At 40.2% G+C, this 18,338-nt stretch overlaps 1 protein-coding gene across 3 annotated transcripts in view; it reads right to left on the reverse strand.

Annotated features, from left to right (window-relative positions):
• The window catches only part of LOC141110621 (uncharacterized), a 36,595-nt gene extending 19,067 nt beyond the window's left edge, over nucleotides 1–17,528 (reverse strand). For all 3 annotated transcript variants that reach the window (XM_073602062.1, XM_073602061.1, XM_073602063.1), the window contains exons 1-3: nucleotides 17,371–17,528; nucleotides 10,548–10,667; nucleotides 7,576–7,728 (exon numbers count right to left, since the gene is read on the reverse strand). In XM_073602062.1, coding sequence (XP_073458163.1) covers nucleotides 7,576–7,728; nucleotides 10,548–10,667; nucleotides 17,371–17,419 — 322 coding nt within the window. In that variant the 5' untranslated portion in view covers nucleotides 17,420–17,528. The remainder of the gene's footprint in view (nucleotides 1–7,575; nucleotides 7,729–10,547; nucleotides 10,668–17,370) is intronic.
• Nucleotides 17,529–18,338: the final 810 nt, after the last annotated feature.

Here is an 18,338-nt window from a genome sequence, read left to right on the forward strand (position 1 = left end):
AAAGGGGAACTCTAATTGCATTTCACCGATCCACACCATTCACCTTATCATCAGAAATTAAAGACCTAGAAGGTAGATACCTGATACTCATGGGTTATATAATGGATACAGCAATCACGGTGATTTCCTACTACGCTCCTAACAAACAACCTACACCATTCCTCTCACATATATTACAAGTGATTAATACACACAAAATAGGAACAGTGATAATGTGTGGGGATTCGAACCAGGTCCTCCTCCCATTTCTAGATAAATCACCTTTTACACCATCCAAAATAACCTCTAGATTACCTTTTTCTCAACTTCTTTCCAAATACAATCTGGTAGATTCCTGGAGAGAAAGTAACCCAATGAAAAAGAAATTCACTTATTTCTCGCACCCTCATCAAACCTTCACCAGAATAGATCATATTTTTCTAACAATAGGAATGATACCAGAAATTATTGCATCAGATATAATTCTGATTCCGTGGTCTGACCATAATGCAGTATACACTACTATAGCCTCAGCCATACCAAAAGCGCATGACCCAACGTGGTACTTACCGGACATAATGCTCAAACACCCACTACATCAGATGGCCATTGAACAAGCTTTAAAGGAATACATATCAATTAATAATACAACAGACATCTCCCCAATAACACTGTGGGAAGACAAATGGCACTATTTAAACGGGAACGCAAAAATCTAGCAAAAAAACTAGAACTCAATTTTAATGCAGCCTACATATCATTTCAAGATAATCCATCTCAGAGTACAAAATCTCATCTGGAAAAATCTAGATTGGAATATGATCTATTTCTCACTGAGTCAGTTGATAAATCCCTCAAACGCTCCAAACACAATTTCTACATGAATACAAACAAACCAGGTACATATTTGGCTCGGGCATTAAATTCAACTAACAAATCTTTCAAACCAATACGTTTGAAATTATCAAAAAATGTTTACACTTGTAATCCAGTTAAAATAGTCCATAAATTTCACTCACATCTCGCAACTTTATACAAGACAAACAATGAATTTAATCCTACAGAGGCTGAATCCTTCTTCTCAAAAATAACCTTACCTGAGTTATCTCAGAATCAAAAAAGCAGTTTGGATGAGCCTATAACTATAGATGAAGTTGCTAACGCCATAAAAGACCTAAAACTTAACAAAAGACCAGGCCCAGACGGCTACTCGGCTTTATACTATAAAACATTCTCAGAAATACTCTCTCCCATTCTCACTGAAACTTTTAACAAACTTCTAGATGGACATTCTTTTCGGCAAGAAACACTAATGGCAATTGTTTGTATGATCCCAAAACCCCTTTCTGATGATACTTCCTGTGTGAATTATCGGCCTATCTCTCTGTTAAACCTCGATATTAAATTATTAGCAAAAATAATAGCAAAACGCCTCAATAGCATTATAGGAAAATTAATACATAGAGATCAAGTAGGTTTCATGCCAAATAGACAGGCAGACGATAATATACGCAGGGCAGTGTTATTGGCACATATTGCTAAAAAACGGAAAATCCCTTTATGTTTTCTATCTCTCGATATTAAGAGGGCATTTGACACAGTATCCTGGCAATATATGCAATATTCATTACAAAAATGGGGTTTTGGACCCCACTTTTTAAAATGGATCAAAGCATTATATAATAAACCCAAAGCCTATATAAAATATGCTGGATACAAATCTGAAGCCTTTAATATCGAAAGAGGTACCCGACAGGGTTGCCCATTATCTCCCTTATTATTTGCCCTTATACTCGAACCCATGGCCCAATATATCAGAACAAACCAAACTATAACTGGCATTGAAGTTGGAGGTATTACACACAAATTATGTATATTTGCAGACGATATATTACTTTTTCTATCATCACCACAGGTCTCTGGTCCTAACTTAATACCAGCTCTTGATGGATTTGCAGCCCTATCCGGCCTTATGGTTAATCCTAAGAAATGCCTAGTGCTTAATATTTCACTCACAAACATGGAATTGATCCCGGCTAGGGCTGCACTCCCATTCACATGGGCAGAAAAATCAATCCCATATCTTGGAATTCATTTAACAGCCTCTCATTCTGACTTATTCTCAACCAATTATCCTCCTGTATTAAGACAGATCACAAATCTAATAAAACAATGGTCGCAACTTCCTTTATCCTGAATGGGGAAGATTAATGCAATCAAAATGACTATTCTACCCAAATTGCTTTATCTATTCAGAGTCCTCCCTATTCCAATTCCTTCCTATTTTTTGAGAATAGTACAAAAAAGAGCAACTTCGTTTATATGGGGCTCTTCTAAACCACGTATACCTATACACATACTACATCTTCCCAAAAATAAAGGAGGCCTGGGATACCCTAATTTTACTAACTACTACAGAGCGGCACATTTGGCCAGTCTGTCCAAATACCATGCAAAACAGGAAATCCCATTATGGGTATTTATAGAGGCTTCAGAAAATGACCCTCTATTAATATCAAATTTATTATGGCTTGATCCTAAAGACTGCTTTAAAATTCATAATCCCATAACTAAACACTTCTTATCTCTCTGGGATAAACTAAAAACCAAATATCAGTTACAATCTCCACACAATCCTCTCCTTTCTTTTATCAGAAATCCGGCCTTTTATCCGGCATGGATCTACCCAAATTCTTTTAAAGCTTGGACAACATCAGGCATTCAGACACTAAATGACTTCATAGCATCTAAATCATTCCTTTCATTCCCATCGCTTAGAGAAAATTATGATCTACCAAACTCTGAGATATTTAGATATCTCCAAATCAAAAATTTCTATACACCATTCCTAAAGGGGGATACACCATTATCCCAATTATCCATTTTTGAATCAATCTGCACAAAAGATCCATTTGCTAAAGGTACAATTTCATCACTTTATAATCAACTATATGGAGTACCAAATCTTAATAGACCCTCTTACGTTCAGAGGTGGGAGGAGGACCTGGGACGAACTTTAGAAGACACGGACTGGTCTAACATATGGCTCACATCTAAGTCATCTTCACCCAACATCTTAGCACTGGAGACAAATTATAAAGTCCTAACTCGCTGGTACCTTGTACCCGCTAGAGTGGCAAAATATTCACCTAATACCTCAGCTCTTTGTTTTCGAGGATGCCCAGAAATAGGCACATATTTACACATATGGTGGACGTGCCCAGTAATCCAAACCTTCTGGAAGGAAGTCTTCGTGATTGCATCTAAAATATTTAAAAAAATAATACAACCAGATCCATATTTAACTTTACTTAATCTAAAACCGGAATGGTTAACACTCTCTCAATTCAAACTTATGATCCAACTAATAACGGCTGCAAAACAAACAGTGGCCAAGGCATGGAAATCTCCTACATTGGTACTAGCAGAAACAATTCACAGAATGAATAATACAATGTCCCATGCTAAGATGGTAGCCATCGATCAAAATCAAATTCCAAAATTTGAAAAACTTTGGCATCCTTGGATAAAACAAAGGTTCCTGTCAAACTTCAATGACTCTGTCCTGTTGCCATGGTAACAGATTAAATGACCTACAGAGACACCCATTCTAAGGCTTCAAAGAGAACTAAAAAGAATAATAAACTGACGAGCGGGACAACCTTGTGGACCATACCTCTACCTTTCAACCCTTTTTCTTCTTTCTCTTTCCTTTTCTCCATCTTACGATTAAAGCTCATTATCAGAATTTATTTGACCTATATACACTCTACTTGTAAACAATATGTATAGTAGGTATAAATCATTTAAATACCTACAAAAGTAACTAAGGAAATGATATATATCTTTAATTTAGGTTTACGTGAACCCAGTGTTTAATATTTGAAATTTCATGATATTTACCTATATAAACCCTACTGTAAAACAATGAGCTTACTTTATAGATCCTTGTAAACTTACTTTATGTATCTTTATAACATTGTATACTCAATAAACTTCTTTTGACAAGGAAAATACGCTTGAATTGTGACAATATGGGGGTGGTTCAGGTCGTCAATCGGCTATCGGCATCATCCCAGCCGGTAATACGGTTGTTGCGCCACCTGGTGTTGAGGTGTTTACAACTTAATGTTTTTCTATATGCTGTTCATATCCCGGGCATTGATAATACGTTGGCTGACTCCTTGTCTCGGTTCCAGTGGGACAGATTCAGGGAGCTGGCGCCCGCTGTGGAAGCAGAGGGGATTCCTTGTCCGGGGTGGCTTTGGGAGATGGTATCGGAATCGCCACAGGATGGATCAGGAAATCGGTGAGTGGGGCGACATGGGCGGCATATTGTAAAGTGTGGTCAGAATGGGCTACATTTACACGGCTGGCGGATGCTGGCCTGGGAGGGCTGGACTTGAGGTTGTTGGTAGTGTATTTTGTGTTGCGACACATGGAGGGAGGTGGTTCAGTGTCCGCAACTGAGCGGAAGTTGGCGGGGTTGGCCTTTTTATTTGAGCTGCAGGGCTTGACTGTTTTTAACAAGGATTTCTGGGTAAAACAGGCCCTAAAAGGTTATAGGAAGAGTCATGCTAAGAAGGATTCGAGGAGGCCGGTGTGTTTTTCAATGCTGCAGGTAATGTGTAATAACCTAGGTGGGGTATGTAAGTCGGGTTATGAAGTAATTTTGTTCAAAGCAGTTTTTTCTATTGCGTTTTTTTGGAGCGTTTTCGGGTGGGTGAGTTGGTGAGTCCAGCAACACAAGTAGCAGGGGGTTTGAGGATGCAGGATGTGGAAGTAAAACGGGATAGGGTGTTGCTAAAACTATGCAGGTCCAAGACAGATCAGACAGGAAAAGGGGTAAAAGTGCAGCTGTTCCGGCTACCAGGGTCGGGAATTTGCTCGGTTCAAGTGGTTGAGGAATTTTTGCTAAGTCGTCCGGTTGGGGATGGGCCGTTGTTTGTGCATGAGGATAGGACTTTTTTATCCAGGTTTCAGTTCGTTGCAGTGTCTCGGAAATGCATTGGGGCGGCAGGGTTGGATAGTAGGCAATTCGCCTCACACTCCTTCCGCATCGGGGTGGCTACTGAGGCTGCCAGGTGTGGGTTGGATGAGGCAGCAATTAAGAGGATTGGGAGGTGGGAATCCAGGAGGTTTCAGTCTTATGTGCGCCCTCATTTGTCATTGGATGATGTATAAAAAAAAACAAAAAAAACCCCAACAATTTACTGAAATGAGGGTATATTATGAGTACATGTATGTTACGAAAGGGGTGGGGGAAGTTCAGATGTTTCAATTTGTTTTCTGTTGTGTTATGTCTTTGCAGATGGCGGTCAACCACGCCTCGTCTGGATCTTAGGGCACTCCTATGTTTTCTGGGGTGCTAAAAGGGGGGACGTCAGACCAGAAGGCCCCCGGATGTTTTAGTTTTACATGCAGGAGGCAATGATCTGGGGGTCCGATCTACCAGGGAACTGGTGTCGGCCGTTAAGTGCGATTTTTTGGCACTTCGGGTGGCCTTCCCGGGAATGATCATAGTATGGTCTGACATAGTGGCACGGACGTCATGGCGCATGGCGAGATCGGTAACTAGGATCAACAAAGCACGAATCAAAGTGAAGAAGGCGTGGGGAAATTTGTTGTTAACAATGGGGGATTGGTAGTGAGGCACACGGAGTTGGAGGTTAACGTGGGGATGTACCTAAGGGGAGATGGGGTGCACCTTACCGCAGTAAGCATTGATCTTTGGGCTCTCGGCCTTCAGGATGGCATTGAGAGGGCATTGCGGGTGTGGAGATGCCCTTAAGACTAAGGGGTCATCCTTGCGGGCTGTGGCGGCATCTTTGGTCTCTGATGGTGGTACAAAATAAACAGAGGTGATGGTAAATGGTGGGGGGCTTTTCAGTATTACATGCCCCTCTGGTGTGTTCTTACAGCGGAAGGCTAGGCTGGAAGACAAATGTTTACACTGCGGGAAGGGTGTTGTCACCGAGCTGTTTAATACGGCTGGAGGCCTGGTATGGTAAAATTATGGTACCGCAGTGTAATGGTGATGGAGAAGTTTTTGTAATGGAGGATGTGAAGTTTGGAGTGCCATCAGAAGACCAAAGATTGGGAGGTGTCAGAACTGTCAGTTAAAAAGTTGTACATAGTTGTACATATGTTGATTAAAAAAGTTATTTAAAAGTTATTTAAAAGTTGGTTTTATAATAAAGGAGGCTGCTATGGCCAGTTTTTTACTCCAAAACAACTCCTGTGTGTGTGGTCTAATTTATTATAGATAAGAAAGGGGGAAAAAGGGGATTAGTTAATAAAGAGTGGTTGATGGAAGTTGGGGATATTAGTGCCTACACTGGTCATGTAGTAGAGGGAATTAATGCTGCAGAGTGGAGCCAGTATCATCTGGTTGGTTTTGGGCTGGTGCACCACGTAGAGGTGGGTCAGGCTTAGGATTGCCACCTTTACTTCAAGCCAAACCCGAACACTTTAGCCTGGGACACACTGCTGCTCCTAAATTCAAATATACAAGCTTTTGCCTTTTTTTATGATGGGGTGTCCATGCACACATAGGCTTTTGCCAAAGTTTAGGAGCAGCAGAATTTAGAGGCAGTGAAATTCTCCTCTCCCGAATGCAATTCTTCTGCTGATTCTTCAAGCTTTTGGGCATAAAAAAAACTCCAAACACTGCTAGGGACTTATTCATTTCAATGGCCAGAATAAATTACAATTCCGGCTAATGAAAAAATTAAACACCCAAACACCAAATGCTGCTAAACCCACCTAAACTGGTTGAAAAAATGCAGCTTAGGTGAGTTTTTAACTTTTTAAACCAGTGTGCATTAAGCCTTATTCTGGCGCAGCAGTATGGGGAGTTCAACTTCCAGGCAGACCTTGTGTGATGACACCTGCCTGGTCCTGCACACATGTCCTGCTCTCAGACTAATATTGGATGGATACCATGTAAAACCGCCTGCACCTTGCCACCTCTTGGAGTTTGGCATCTGTGCATCCAAGCAACCACTACCTACAATGTTTAGTCAAAGGATGCTGAGCATTACAGAGAGCTGGAGAACTGAGCCCAGCCAGTAATGAGCTGGCAAGAAAAGCCAACATTGCTGGCTTGACTATGGCAAGTTCCCAGGTATGTCTTTCTGTCAGTTGGTATTTCTTCACCTAGTTGTCCTCAGCTTATAACCTCCAGTGGTGGATGTTGATGGAATAGGGTACTGTATAGGAAAACAGTTTGGCGCACCTTTTGAACTTCAGTTTAAGATGCAATCTTGTTTTAGGTCAGGCTACCTGGCTAATGCTCATACTCTTGCTTGCTAGTGATTAATTCAACTGAAGAAGCTCTATCTAGGTTCACCTAGCTTCAAACAGAAAATCCTTTGCATGCACTTATCTGTATAAACTGCTCAGCATAGTTGCTCATGGGTAACAATTCATCACTTTCCCTGTAGTGATGTAGACTTCGTCCTTGAAGATGATGAATATTTTAGTTTTACATAAAGTGATGAAAAACTAATTACTGCACTTCTTTTTTGCTTCAAAAAATAGGAGGAAGACAATGAAACTATAATTATTTTCACAGACAAGGATAAATAAACTCACCCTTATACTCCAGTTCGGCGTTACTGTTGTCTCCTTCCCTACATTCACCACTGACTCGGAGGCTGAAGCCATGGTTTGTTGATGCGGAGAAGCAATTATCACACATTATATCCGTTGCACACGTTTTTTTCACACTATTATAAATCACATTGCCTGAAAAAAATATCACAAAGCATGAAAGTGAACATTTGTATTACAAGAAATGACGGGTGGACAAAAACTGGCATTGGATAAGATAAGTATGCAAGTGTTAAATCTGATTTTGGGATATAGTTATGGGTTAGGTAAATCTAAAGTTGGCTATACACTGTTAGTATTTTTTTTAGCCTGAACAAAGGATGGGATTCCCCTGAAGGAATGCCCCCCTGTCGGGACATTGTGCTATTGCCAAAATACACTGATCAGGGTCTGTAGCCACTGATTGAGAAACATTTTCCAGTTTAGTGGTTAGAGTGAAGGTCAAGGTTAGGGTTTATGGGGCTAACGTTAGGTTAAATATTAGTGGTTGGTTAAATTGTAACAGTTGACTGATAGGGTTAGGTTTAGTAACACAATGGGATTGATTTATGAAAACTGGAAAATGCACAATCCAGTGCAGCTGTACATGGTAGCCAATTAACTTCTAACATCAGCTTGTTCAATTAAGCTTTGACAAAAAAAACAGAAGAGATGCTGCCTTCTATATAACAGCAACTCTCCCACCCAGTGGCAGCTTTTTTTTTTTGGGAGGGGCGGCAAACAAACCCCCCGCCAGGTCTGCACTCAGCCGATATATGGTCATGGCTTCCCTGGCTTCTCCTCCCAGCTAATCTGGTTTTAAGGTCTGCCTCCTGTTCTGATTGGCCGGGAGGAGAAGGCGGAAGACCATAGCGAATATTGTGTGAGTTTGACCTTTTTGAAGCCAATCAGAGCCTCAGGCTCTAATCATGTGCTTCCAAAAAAAAAATGATGGACTGGCCGCCGCTGTTCCCAACCCTCCACTCAGCTGTTCATTCACAGAAGGCTTTTTATTTTGTGAATAGGCTAATATAATACAATGTTCTCTGTGACTGGGCAAGAGGAGAGGAAGCCACAGTGGCTGCAGGTGACTATGCAGTTGTAGAGCTGAGACCAGAAGGTCCAGTGACGGAGAAAATATAGCAAAAGCTATGCTCTTGGCACTCAGTAAAAATGTAATTGTAAATCAAAGAGATAAGTTCATGAGGTGGCATACACCTTGTTGGACTTAATTGAGATCGAGAAATGTTTTCCAGCTTAGTGGTTAGGGTGAAGGTCAAGGTTAGTGTTTATGGGGCTAAATGGTAGGTTACACATTAGGGGGCTGGTTAAATAGTAACGTTTGAGTGTAAGGGTTAGCTTTAGTAACACAATGGGATTGATTTACGAAATCTGGAGAGTGCAAAATCTGGTACAGTTGTGCATGGTAGCCTAATAAGTTCTAACATTAGTTTGTTCAATTAAGCTTTGACAAAAAAAAAAAAAACTGGAAGCTGATTCATTTCTATGCAGAACTTCACCAGATTTTGCACTCTCCAGGTTTAGTAAATCAACCCCAATAGGTTTGAGGTAAGAGCTAAGCAGGATCAGGTTCATTGATAAGTGTTAAGCTTAAGGGCTAAGTGTAGTTAAGTTTGTGTGGGTAAGGAAGCTTAGTTAGGTGTTAAGGAATCCTTCCAAAAGTCCAAAAACCTTCCTTTACCTTCCCTCACTGATCTGAATCCTCCTACATTTTGTGTATCACATGCCCCCCATACCCAGATACAGCACTATGCTCACGATGGGAGGGTTTCAACAACACAGGCAGTGCTGTCAATATATAAAGCAATGGACAGGATTAGGTGTGGCCAGGTGATGATTGACAAGCTACAGGCTTGTGACTCATCAGGGGAAATGGTGTTAGCCACACCCAGGGCTGCTGTGAGAAACCACGGGGCCCCATATAGCCAATCTGTCAGCCCCCTCATCCCAAATAAAGACAGTTTACTATCAGTTATGAATGAACACAGTGAGTGATCACTACCGATCACTCATTGTGTTCATTAAGGAAAGGAAGGGGCTGGTAAACGTGACACATTTACCGGACCCTCCATCCTGAGGGATCCTATGGCATCCCTGCATCTGCCAGTTGGAAGGAGGAGACGGAGGCAGGTGGCACGGTGGTGGTGGCAGGGGTACACATGGGGGCCTGGGCAGCAGGGGGAAATGTTTGGTGTCCAAGGAGAGTGTTTGGTGCGGCAGGGGGGCGATTACTGGAACCCATCCCTTGCAAGGCTCACACTGCAGCAGCTAAAAGCTGGTGGGAGGGAGAGGAGAAGAAGTCAGCTTTCAGCTGCTGCAGAGAGAGCCATACAGGGGATCAGTTCTAGTAATTGACAGTAGTAACAAAAATTAGCTTACAAAAGTAAACAAGTTGCAGCAGTATGAAAACAAGAACTGATATAATAGCAGAGTATAGGCCTTTTTAAAGCCTTGGGGGCCAAGTGGTCCTGGGAAGGTTCCCGCAAGAGCGGGGTATCCTCTAGGCCCACCAATATCCATACAATGGTACAATTTGTAGCCTATACAAATCTAGGAAGAGGAGATGGATCAGAAACCAGGAAGAAGATAGGCAGAAAAGTGGTGTTAGGGAAGGAAGAAAATGCTCCTGAGGAGTAGAGAGCCAGGGAGGGGATGAGGAAAGCTAGAGAGGAAAGGAGGCCAGGGGTTAGAGGCCTAGAGAGGTTAGAGGCCTGACCTCACAAATGCACTTCTGGAAGAATGGTCAAACATTCCCATAGACACACTCCTAAACCTTGTGGACATCCTTCCCAAAAGAGTTGAAGCTGTTATAGCTGCAAAGGGTGGGCCAACTCAATATTGAACCCTATGAGCTATAACTGGGATGCCATTAAAGTTCATGTGCGTGTAAAGGCATGTGTCCCAATACTTTTGGTAACATAGTATATATCAGCATGCAGTTCCCCCATACTTACTGATATTGTAGTATTCTGACAGCATCATGCACTTGGTTCCATCACATTCTGTATCCTTTTCTGTGCTGCATTCAGTTGAGTCAAGATTCCAACACCTTTTGCACATGGTTTTGAGATGCCCTAAAATACAAAAAGACAACATGATGGAATTAAAGTGAAAAATCTGTTATTTTCCCATTCAGGGCAAAGTTATCAGTTCAGCTAACTGTTGCTTCTCCTCATCTAACTACTACCTCCCTCCTTTTGTCCCTCTGGCTGCTTTGGAGGATGACAGCTGGCGGTGTCCACGGCACTGCATGGACCTGGTATAGCACAGAGTCTCGGGAAAGGGCGGGTGGCAACATATTTCAGGAGCACAGCCCCCTTTGCCAAACCTGCCCAAAGGAGAATATGCCAGCTTATAAGCACAGCTTCAGCGAAAGGAGCAGAGCGGGGAGAGCACTGCAAGTGGGACCTAAAGTGTCACTAAACCCACATCGTAAAAAACTATCAATGTATCAGTGTATTACATGCTGTTCATAGTCACTCAGTCACTATGAGATTCACTTTCTGTATTCTGCAAAAAAAAAAAAAAAAGCTGGTTCATCCTGCTGCTTTCTATCTCCCCCTTCTGCTCAAGTCCCCAATTCTGCTAGGGATTTTGAAGAGCATGGTTGGCAACTCATGCACATGCTTGTTTATCAGTGAGATTCTACGCTGAGCATTTCCTCCCTATCACATCTGAGCAGTCCATGTGACTATAGAGTCACACGTGGGCATATACACAGTGGTATATGACAGCCCACTCCCTCTCTCCTCCTTCATGCCCACTAACCAGCTAAACACAATAGGGGTTGGGATATCACATGTAGATTGATGGAGGCTTCACCTCCCTCTTATTCTAAGACACAAGCTAGAAAGGCGTGATGCAGCCTATGACTGGCAGAAATCCACCTACACCAATTGCCAAAAAATAATGAAGATTTGATTTCAAATATTATATTTGTATGACAATTTATAACAGTTTTATTGATATTAATTATTTATTTTTACTCTGTATTCCAAAGGCTGTTTTTTTTATTTTGAACATGTGACCAGCAGCGGAGGACTAGAAGCTTATGTTTCCTTGCAGGCAGGCTGGGAAATATGTGGGGCATGTGATAGCTGTACATTGATTAGGAAAAAGGTACTTAGATTTTTTTTAATTAAAATAATTACAGTGCCATCATCCATATACAGGAATAGAAGGGATAATATCAATTAAACTGGGTGTGTTTAGTATCACTTTAATGATATTTACAAAGCAGACTACAAGCACCAGCATACCATCAAACTTAATAAAAAGAGAAGATTGTGAATAAAGGAATATAACACAATGGTATACAATACTAACTGAACTACACAGCACCAAATATAATATAAAGTAATGTCTAAAAATTCACATAAAATATATATCCTAGAAATCATTAAATGTCTAAGTGAAGGCTTTAAAATGTACTTAAATTGGTTCTAACGGCTGAAGGTTTTTTACCTTCTATGAGTGAAGGTAAAAAACCTCTGCGTGCAGTGCCCCCCCAAATCCACTGAGCCCCCTCCAATCTGGCGATGTTCACGATAGCCTTGGCTGCCCGGGACTCTCCCTCCTCATTGGGTGAGACAGCAGCGTGAGCCAATGGGGAGAGAGCAGGGGGGGAGCCACGGCTCTAAGTGTCTTATGGACGCATAGAACAGTGGCTCAGGAGGTGCCCCCAGGGCAAGCAGCTTTTTCTGGGGCACTGCCCTAATAGGAGGAGCCAGGAGCACCTATGGGGGACATGAAAGAAGAGAATCAGAGCTGCTCTGTGCAAAACCACTGCACAGGGCAGGTAAATATAATATGTTTGTTATTTTAAATTTAAAAGAGAACAAAACTTTAATACTACTTTAATAGTGAACAATACTTTATTAAACAAAACAATAAAGTGTTATAAAAATTATATAAAATGTGTAAGAAATATATATGAATAGGTATAAAAATTTGAAAAAATGTAAAACTACTTATATAAAAATATATTATTATAAAAAAAAATAACCAAAGGCTTATGAGATCAGATAAATAAGAGTATGGTATGGAGCAAAGCTAAGACATGATCAGTAGCATAGTTATATATATGAAATCAAAAATTTTAAGGTAAAATAATAGACATGTGCACTGACGAAAAATTAATTGGTTCATTTTTTTCAGTTTTTCGGGTCATTTGTTATGATCGCAATTCATAAATTCGAAAAAAATGTAAATTCGAAAAAATTCAGTAATTCGAAAAGACTCGGAAATTTGGAAATTCGAAAAAAAATTGGAAAATCTGAAATTCAAAAAAAAAAAAATCGGAAAATAAAAAAAAAACCTGAAATTCGAAAACCAGAAAATTTGAAAATCTGAAATAATAACTAACTAATAATAACTTAACTATTACTAAGTATTAAATTATATAGGAATTTCCTTTCAAATTTGGCTGTTAGTGACTGAATACCAATTTATCCGAAGTTACGAATTATCCGAAATAACGAATGCTGCATCTAAACAAATGGAACGGAACAAATTAATAATAAATAATAATAATAATAAAACATTTTATTATTATTATTGTAATTTATTATTATTAATTCGTAATGTTCCATTCGTTTAGATATGGCATTCGTTATTTCGGATAATTCATAACTTCGGATAAATTTGTATTCTTTACATTCACTAACAGCCAAATTTGAAAGGAATTTCCAATACCTATAATTTATTAATTAAGTTATTAGTTAGTTATTTCAGATTTTCGAATTTTTTGGTTTTTCAGGTTTTCAAATTTCCGAATTTCTGATATTTTTGGAATTTTCGAATTTCCAATTTCTTCAGAATTCACAATTTTTTTCGAATTTCCGAATTTCTTATTTTTTTCGAATTTCCAAATTTACGAATTTTTTCAAACTTGCGAATTTTTGAATATTCAAAATTATGAATATTCAGAAAAGTTTGTTAAATGGGTTTTCGTTAATTCGGATATTAACGAATTAACAAATTTGTCAAAATTCATTAAAAAACTAATTTGGAATGAAACAAAGTCTAGGAAATGAAACAAAAATAAAACATTCATATGGTCAGAATTAATGTAAATGTGAAAATATATATAAATGAACCAGATATCTTATTTAAAATGATCCTATTGAGTATTACATTCTGATTGGAATATGCTAAAGAAATAATAGTGTAGAGTAAAAAATAATACAGGGTAAAAAAGTAAAGGCAAGATAAGTAAAATCGACAAGCATGATGTCACTAAGTGTGCAGCTCAAAAATGATTCCCCAAAATTCACTAATAATCAACTACAATGTTTACCTTAAAAATATAATAAAATTACATGAGAGAGATGAGGAAAATAATAATACGTGACACACTAAATATTACATATTGACAAAAAATGATAAAATTGATAACCTAAGCTAATAATTACCAATTAATGCCAAAATCAATATTGTGGCCTAGCGGATGAAGGGTCTCATATATCCAAAAAGATTCCCGCTGGCTAAGAGTGATTATTTTATTACTTCCCTCCCAATAGGTTTTTTTTTTAAATTCCCCAAAAAATTAGGGAGGAGAAGTCTTTATTGTAATGAGTTGCATCATGGTTTGAGATGCTATGCTTAGGGTAACCTAATGTATTGGACATGTTCCCTAATTCTCATACACATTGGTTGTTTGGTTCCTCCAATATATTGGATCTGGCATGGGCATTGGAGGGCATAGACTACTCCCTCTGTTCTATGTGTTTTGAAATATCTGAGAAGTATATCCAAAGCTTTTTTGGCTGTTCTTGTCCTATGGATCATAGGAGTGCAGTTCATTCGAAAGCTTGCTAAAGTATTGTTTGATTGCCCAGTTCTTGGTCTTAGAGCTGGAGATGGACAGATGCAGGATTGGACCAAAGCTGCATCCACCTAAGTGGGTATAGATTTTTATTTTTTTGTGAAACCCATGCTTCTCTTTTAACATCCATCTGGGGCCATGTGTCTTTATTGTTAGCCCTGGATGGACCAGTAAGACATTTTTGATGGACCTTCTCTATAAGTTTAGGGTTAAATTGCTTATCAACAAACTTCTTTTTCAGTAACTGACCTTTCAAAATATTATCAGCTCTGTATCTCTGGCAGAATCAACTGGTATTCTGTTGCATTTTATAAATAGTTTTAGCAAAATGCTTTCAATTATATATTTAACCCCTTCCCGCTGAGCGTACGCATATGTGCGTATTTGGCTTTCGGGGGTTATACTGGGATGATGCCTGCAGCTGCAGGCATCATCCCGGTGCTGTTTTTTAGAGCTGGCGATCGGCTTTCCAAGTATAGCAACCGATGCAGCTAAAAGCCGCTCAGCTGTTATACCGGAGGAGCGGGAGGGGACGTCCCCCCTCCCGCCGCCTCCCGCCGCTCTTACCGTGCCTCCCGATCCACCGGGAGGCCTGATCACCAATCCGTCTCCTCTGGCGGCTACTGGCAGTCTGGAACGAAGCCATAAGCGGCTTTGTTCCAGCCTCCTAATTGTAAACGCGGAAGCGACGTCATGACGTCGCTTCCCATTTACTCGGCTGCCAATGGCGCCAGTTTAAAAAAAATATATAGTATTCAGAAAGGAGGGATCTTCCCTCTATAAAGAGTACCTGTCACCACCTATTACTGTCACAAGGGATGTTTACATTCCTTGTGACAGCAATAAAAGTGATAAAAAAATTATTTTTTTAAACACAATTTATGAATATAAAAATAAATAAAATAAATAAGAAAACATTTTTTTTTAAAGCGCCCCCGTCCCTGCGAGCTCGCGCAGCAAAGAAAATACGGAAGTCGCGCCCGCATATGTAAACAGTGTTCAAATCACACATGTGAGGTATCGCCGTGATCGTCAGAGCGAGAGCAATAATTCTAGCACTAGACCTCCTCTGTAATTCTAACCTGGTAACAGTAAAAAAAATTAAAGCGTCGCCTATGGAGATTTTTAGGTACCATAGTTTGTCGCCATTCCACGAGTGCGTGCAATTATAAAGCGTGACATGTTTGGTATCTACTTACTCTGCGTAACATCATCTTTCACATTATACAAAAAAATTGGCCTAACTTTATTGTTTGTTTTTTTTTAAATTCATGAAAGTGGCCCTTTTCCCAAAAAGTTGCGTTTAAAACACCGCTGCACAAATACCGTGTGACATAAAATATTACAACAATCGCCATTTTATTCTCTAGATTCTCTGCTAAAAAAAAAAAAATATATATATATATATATATATATATATATATATATATATATATATATATATATATATATATATATATATATATATATATAAATATATATATAATGTTTGGGGGCTCTAAGTAATTTTCTAGCAAAAAATGCGGATTTTAACCCCTTCCCGCCGACCGTACGCAGACATGCGTACTCAGCTTTCCAGGGTTATACCGGGATGATGCCCGCAGCTGCAGGCATCATCCCAGTACCGTTGTTTACAGCGGGCGATCGGCTACCCGAGTATAACAACCGATGCGGCTAAAAGCCGCTCGGTTGTTATACCGGAGGAGCGGGAGGAGACATCCCCCCTCCCGCCGCCTCCCGCCGCTGTTACCGGGCCTCCCGTGCGATCGGGAGGCCCAGTGTCTGATCGTGTGCCTTCGGCGGCTGGAGGCGGGCTGGAACAAAGCTGTGGGCGGCTTTGTTCCTGCCTTCTCGTTGTAAACGCAGAAGCGACGTCATGACGTCACTTCCCGTTTACTCGGCTGCCAATGGCACAGAATTTAAAAAAGTACACAGTATTCAGAATCGCCGTTTTCAGCGATCTGAATACTTTGAAGTGTAAAGGAGGGATGGGGGGGTCTTTTAGACCCCTGATCCCTCCATAAAGAGTACCTGTCACCACCTATTACTGTCACAAGGGATGTTTACATCCCTTGTGACAGCAATAAAAGTAAAAAAAAAATTTTTTTTTTTTAAAACACAATTTATAAAGTAAAAAAATAAATAAAATAAATAAAAAAAAAATTTTTAAAGTGCCCCTGTCCCCGCGAGCTCGCGCAGCGAAGAAAATGCATACGGAAGTCGCGCCCGCATATGTAAACGGTGTTCAAATCACACATGTGAGGTATCACCGCGATCGTTAGAGAGAGAGCAATAATTCTAGCTCTAGACCTCCTCTGTAACTCAAACCTGGTAACCGTAAAAATTTTTTAAAGCTTCGCCTATGGAAATTCATAGGTACCGTAGTTTGTCGCCATTCCACGAGTGCGTGCAATAATAAAGGGTGACATGTTTGGTATCTATTTACTCGGCGTAACATCATCTTTCACATTATACAAAAAAATTGAGGTAACTTTACTGTTTGGATTTTTTAAAATTCATGAAAGTTTCCCTTTTCCAAACATTTGCGTTTAAAACACCGCTGCACAAATACCATGTGATAAAAAATATTGCAACAATCGCCATTTTATTCTCTAGATTCTCTGCTAAAAATATATATATAATGTTTGGGAACTCTAAGTAATTTTCTAGCAAAAAATACGGATTTTAACTTGTAAACACCAAATTTCAAAAATAGGCTTAGTCATGAAAGGGTTAACTTGTAAACACCAAATGTCAAAAAATAGGCTTAGTCATGAAAGGGTTAACAGACACAATTGGAGTAAATAAGACCAGTTCGTTGTTAGGATTCACACACTCTGTGGCTTCCAATTTACTACTTCCAATTTGTATTAGAATACAAACGTTTAGTACAATGGAGCAACGCAAATTAAAAAAAAAAAATACAATTTTATGCCATAAGTATTTCTTACCTGTAGTTACCATAGCACTCAAGATCAAGACAATGACGATTTTATTCATGGTTATGGAAGTTATGGTTATGGTTCAGGTTCGAAGGCCAATATTCGAGTAGCCTGACAGATCTTGTACCTGAAACTAGAGTTGAGTGAGGGTTTGGGATTATAGGAGAGATTTTTATACTAATTTGAGTTTCATTTTGTGCCAAGGTACAGGGTACAAGGTGTACAAGCAGTTCCTCTTTGGCAAAATCCATATTTTACACAGTTGCATTTTACTGTTTGTTCAACAAATGTTCTGAAATGTTTGGACACCTGTGCAAAGACTTGGAATGGTTTGTAAATGTTTCTTTGTATCCAAGAACAATTTTCTACATTTCAAGAAAGAATTTAACCCCTGTTCTCACTGACGAACTACAAACGCACAGTGAGAAAATAGTAAAGCCTATGTACCCAGGCAACAGGGCAAATGCATACCCCTCTGCCAGAGGCGGCTCTCTAATTAGGCAAAGTAGGCGGTCGCCTAAGGCCTCGCCCTCCCAGGGGCCTCGCCACCGCCTACTTTGCCTAAAGAACCGCCTCTGGCTTTCCTCATACTACATCAGTCCCAGGTACAGTCAGCGGAGCTTCGTGCCGCCTCATTCAGAGTACAGTCAGTCTGCCTCCTCTCTGCTTTGTAACACCCCGTCCCACCAGGGCACTGCCCAGTCTCCACCCCTCCACCACCTCCACCTCAAGAAAACTCCACTGGAACAGCAGGTGTCCTTCTCCTCAGAACACCAACAGACACACACACAGAGACCGTCAACTGCCCCGCCCCACCCACCAGCAAATCCTGTCCGTCCTTTCAGCCGATATCTTGTGCAAGGGCACAGCTAGCACCTCAGTACAGGATCGCGGAGTCCACCCTCCTTCCAGGGCGGGGCTTCCGTGGTGGAGGCGGAGCCAATTCCAGTACGCTGTAGCCTGTCTGTGTGCAGCCG

This window comes from Aquarana catesbeiana, linkage group LG10, assembly GCF_042186555.1.
Source record: "Aquarana catesbeiana isolate 2022-GZ linkage group LG10, ASM4218655v1, whole genome shotgun sequence".
Taxonomy (NCBI): domain Eukaryota; kingdom Metazoa; phylum Chordata; class Amphibia; order Anura; family Ranidae; genus Aquarana; species Aquarana catesbeiana.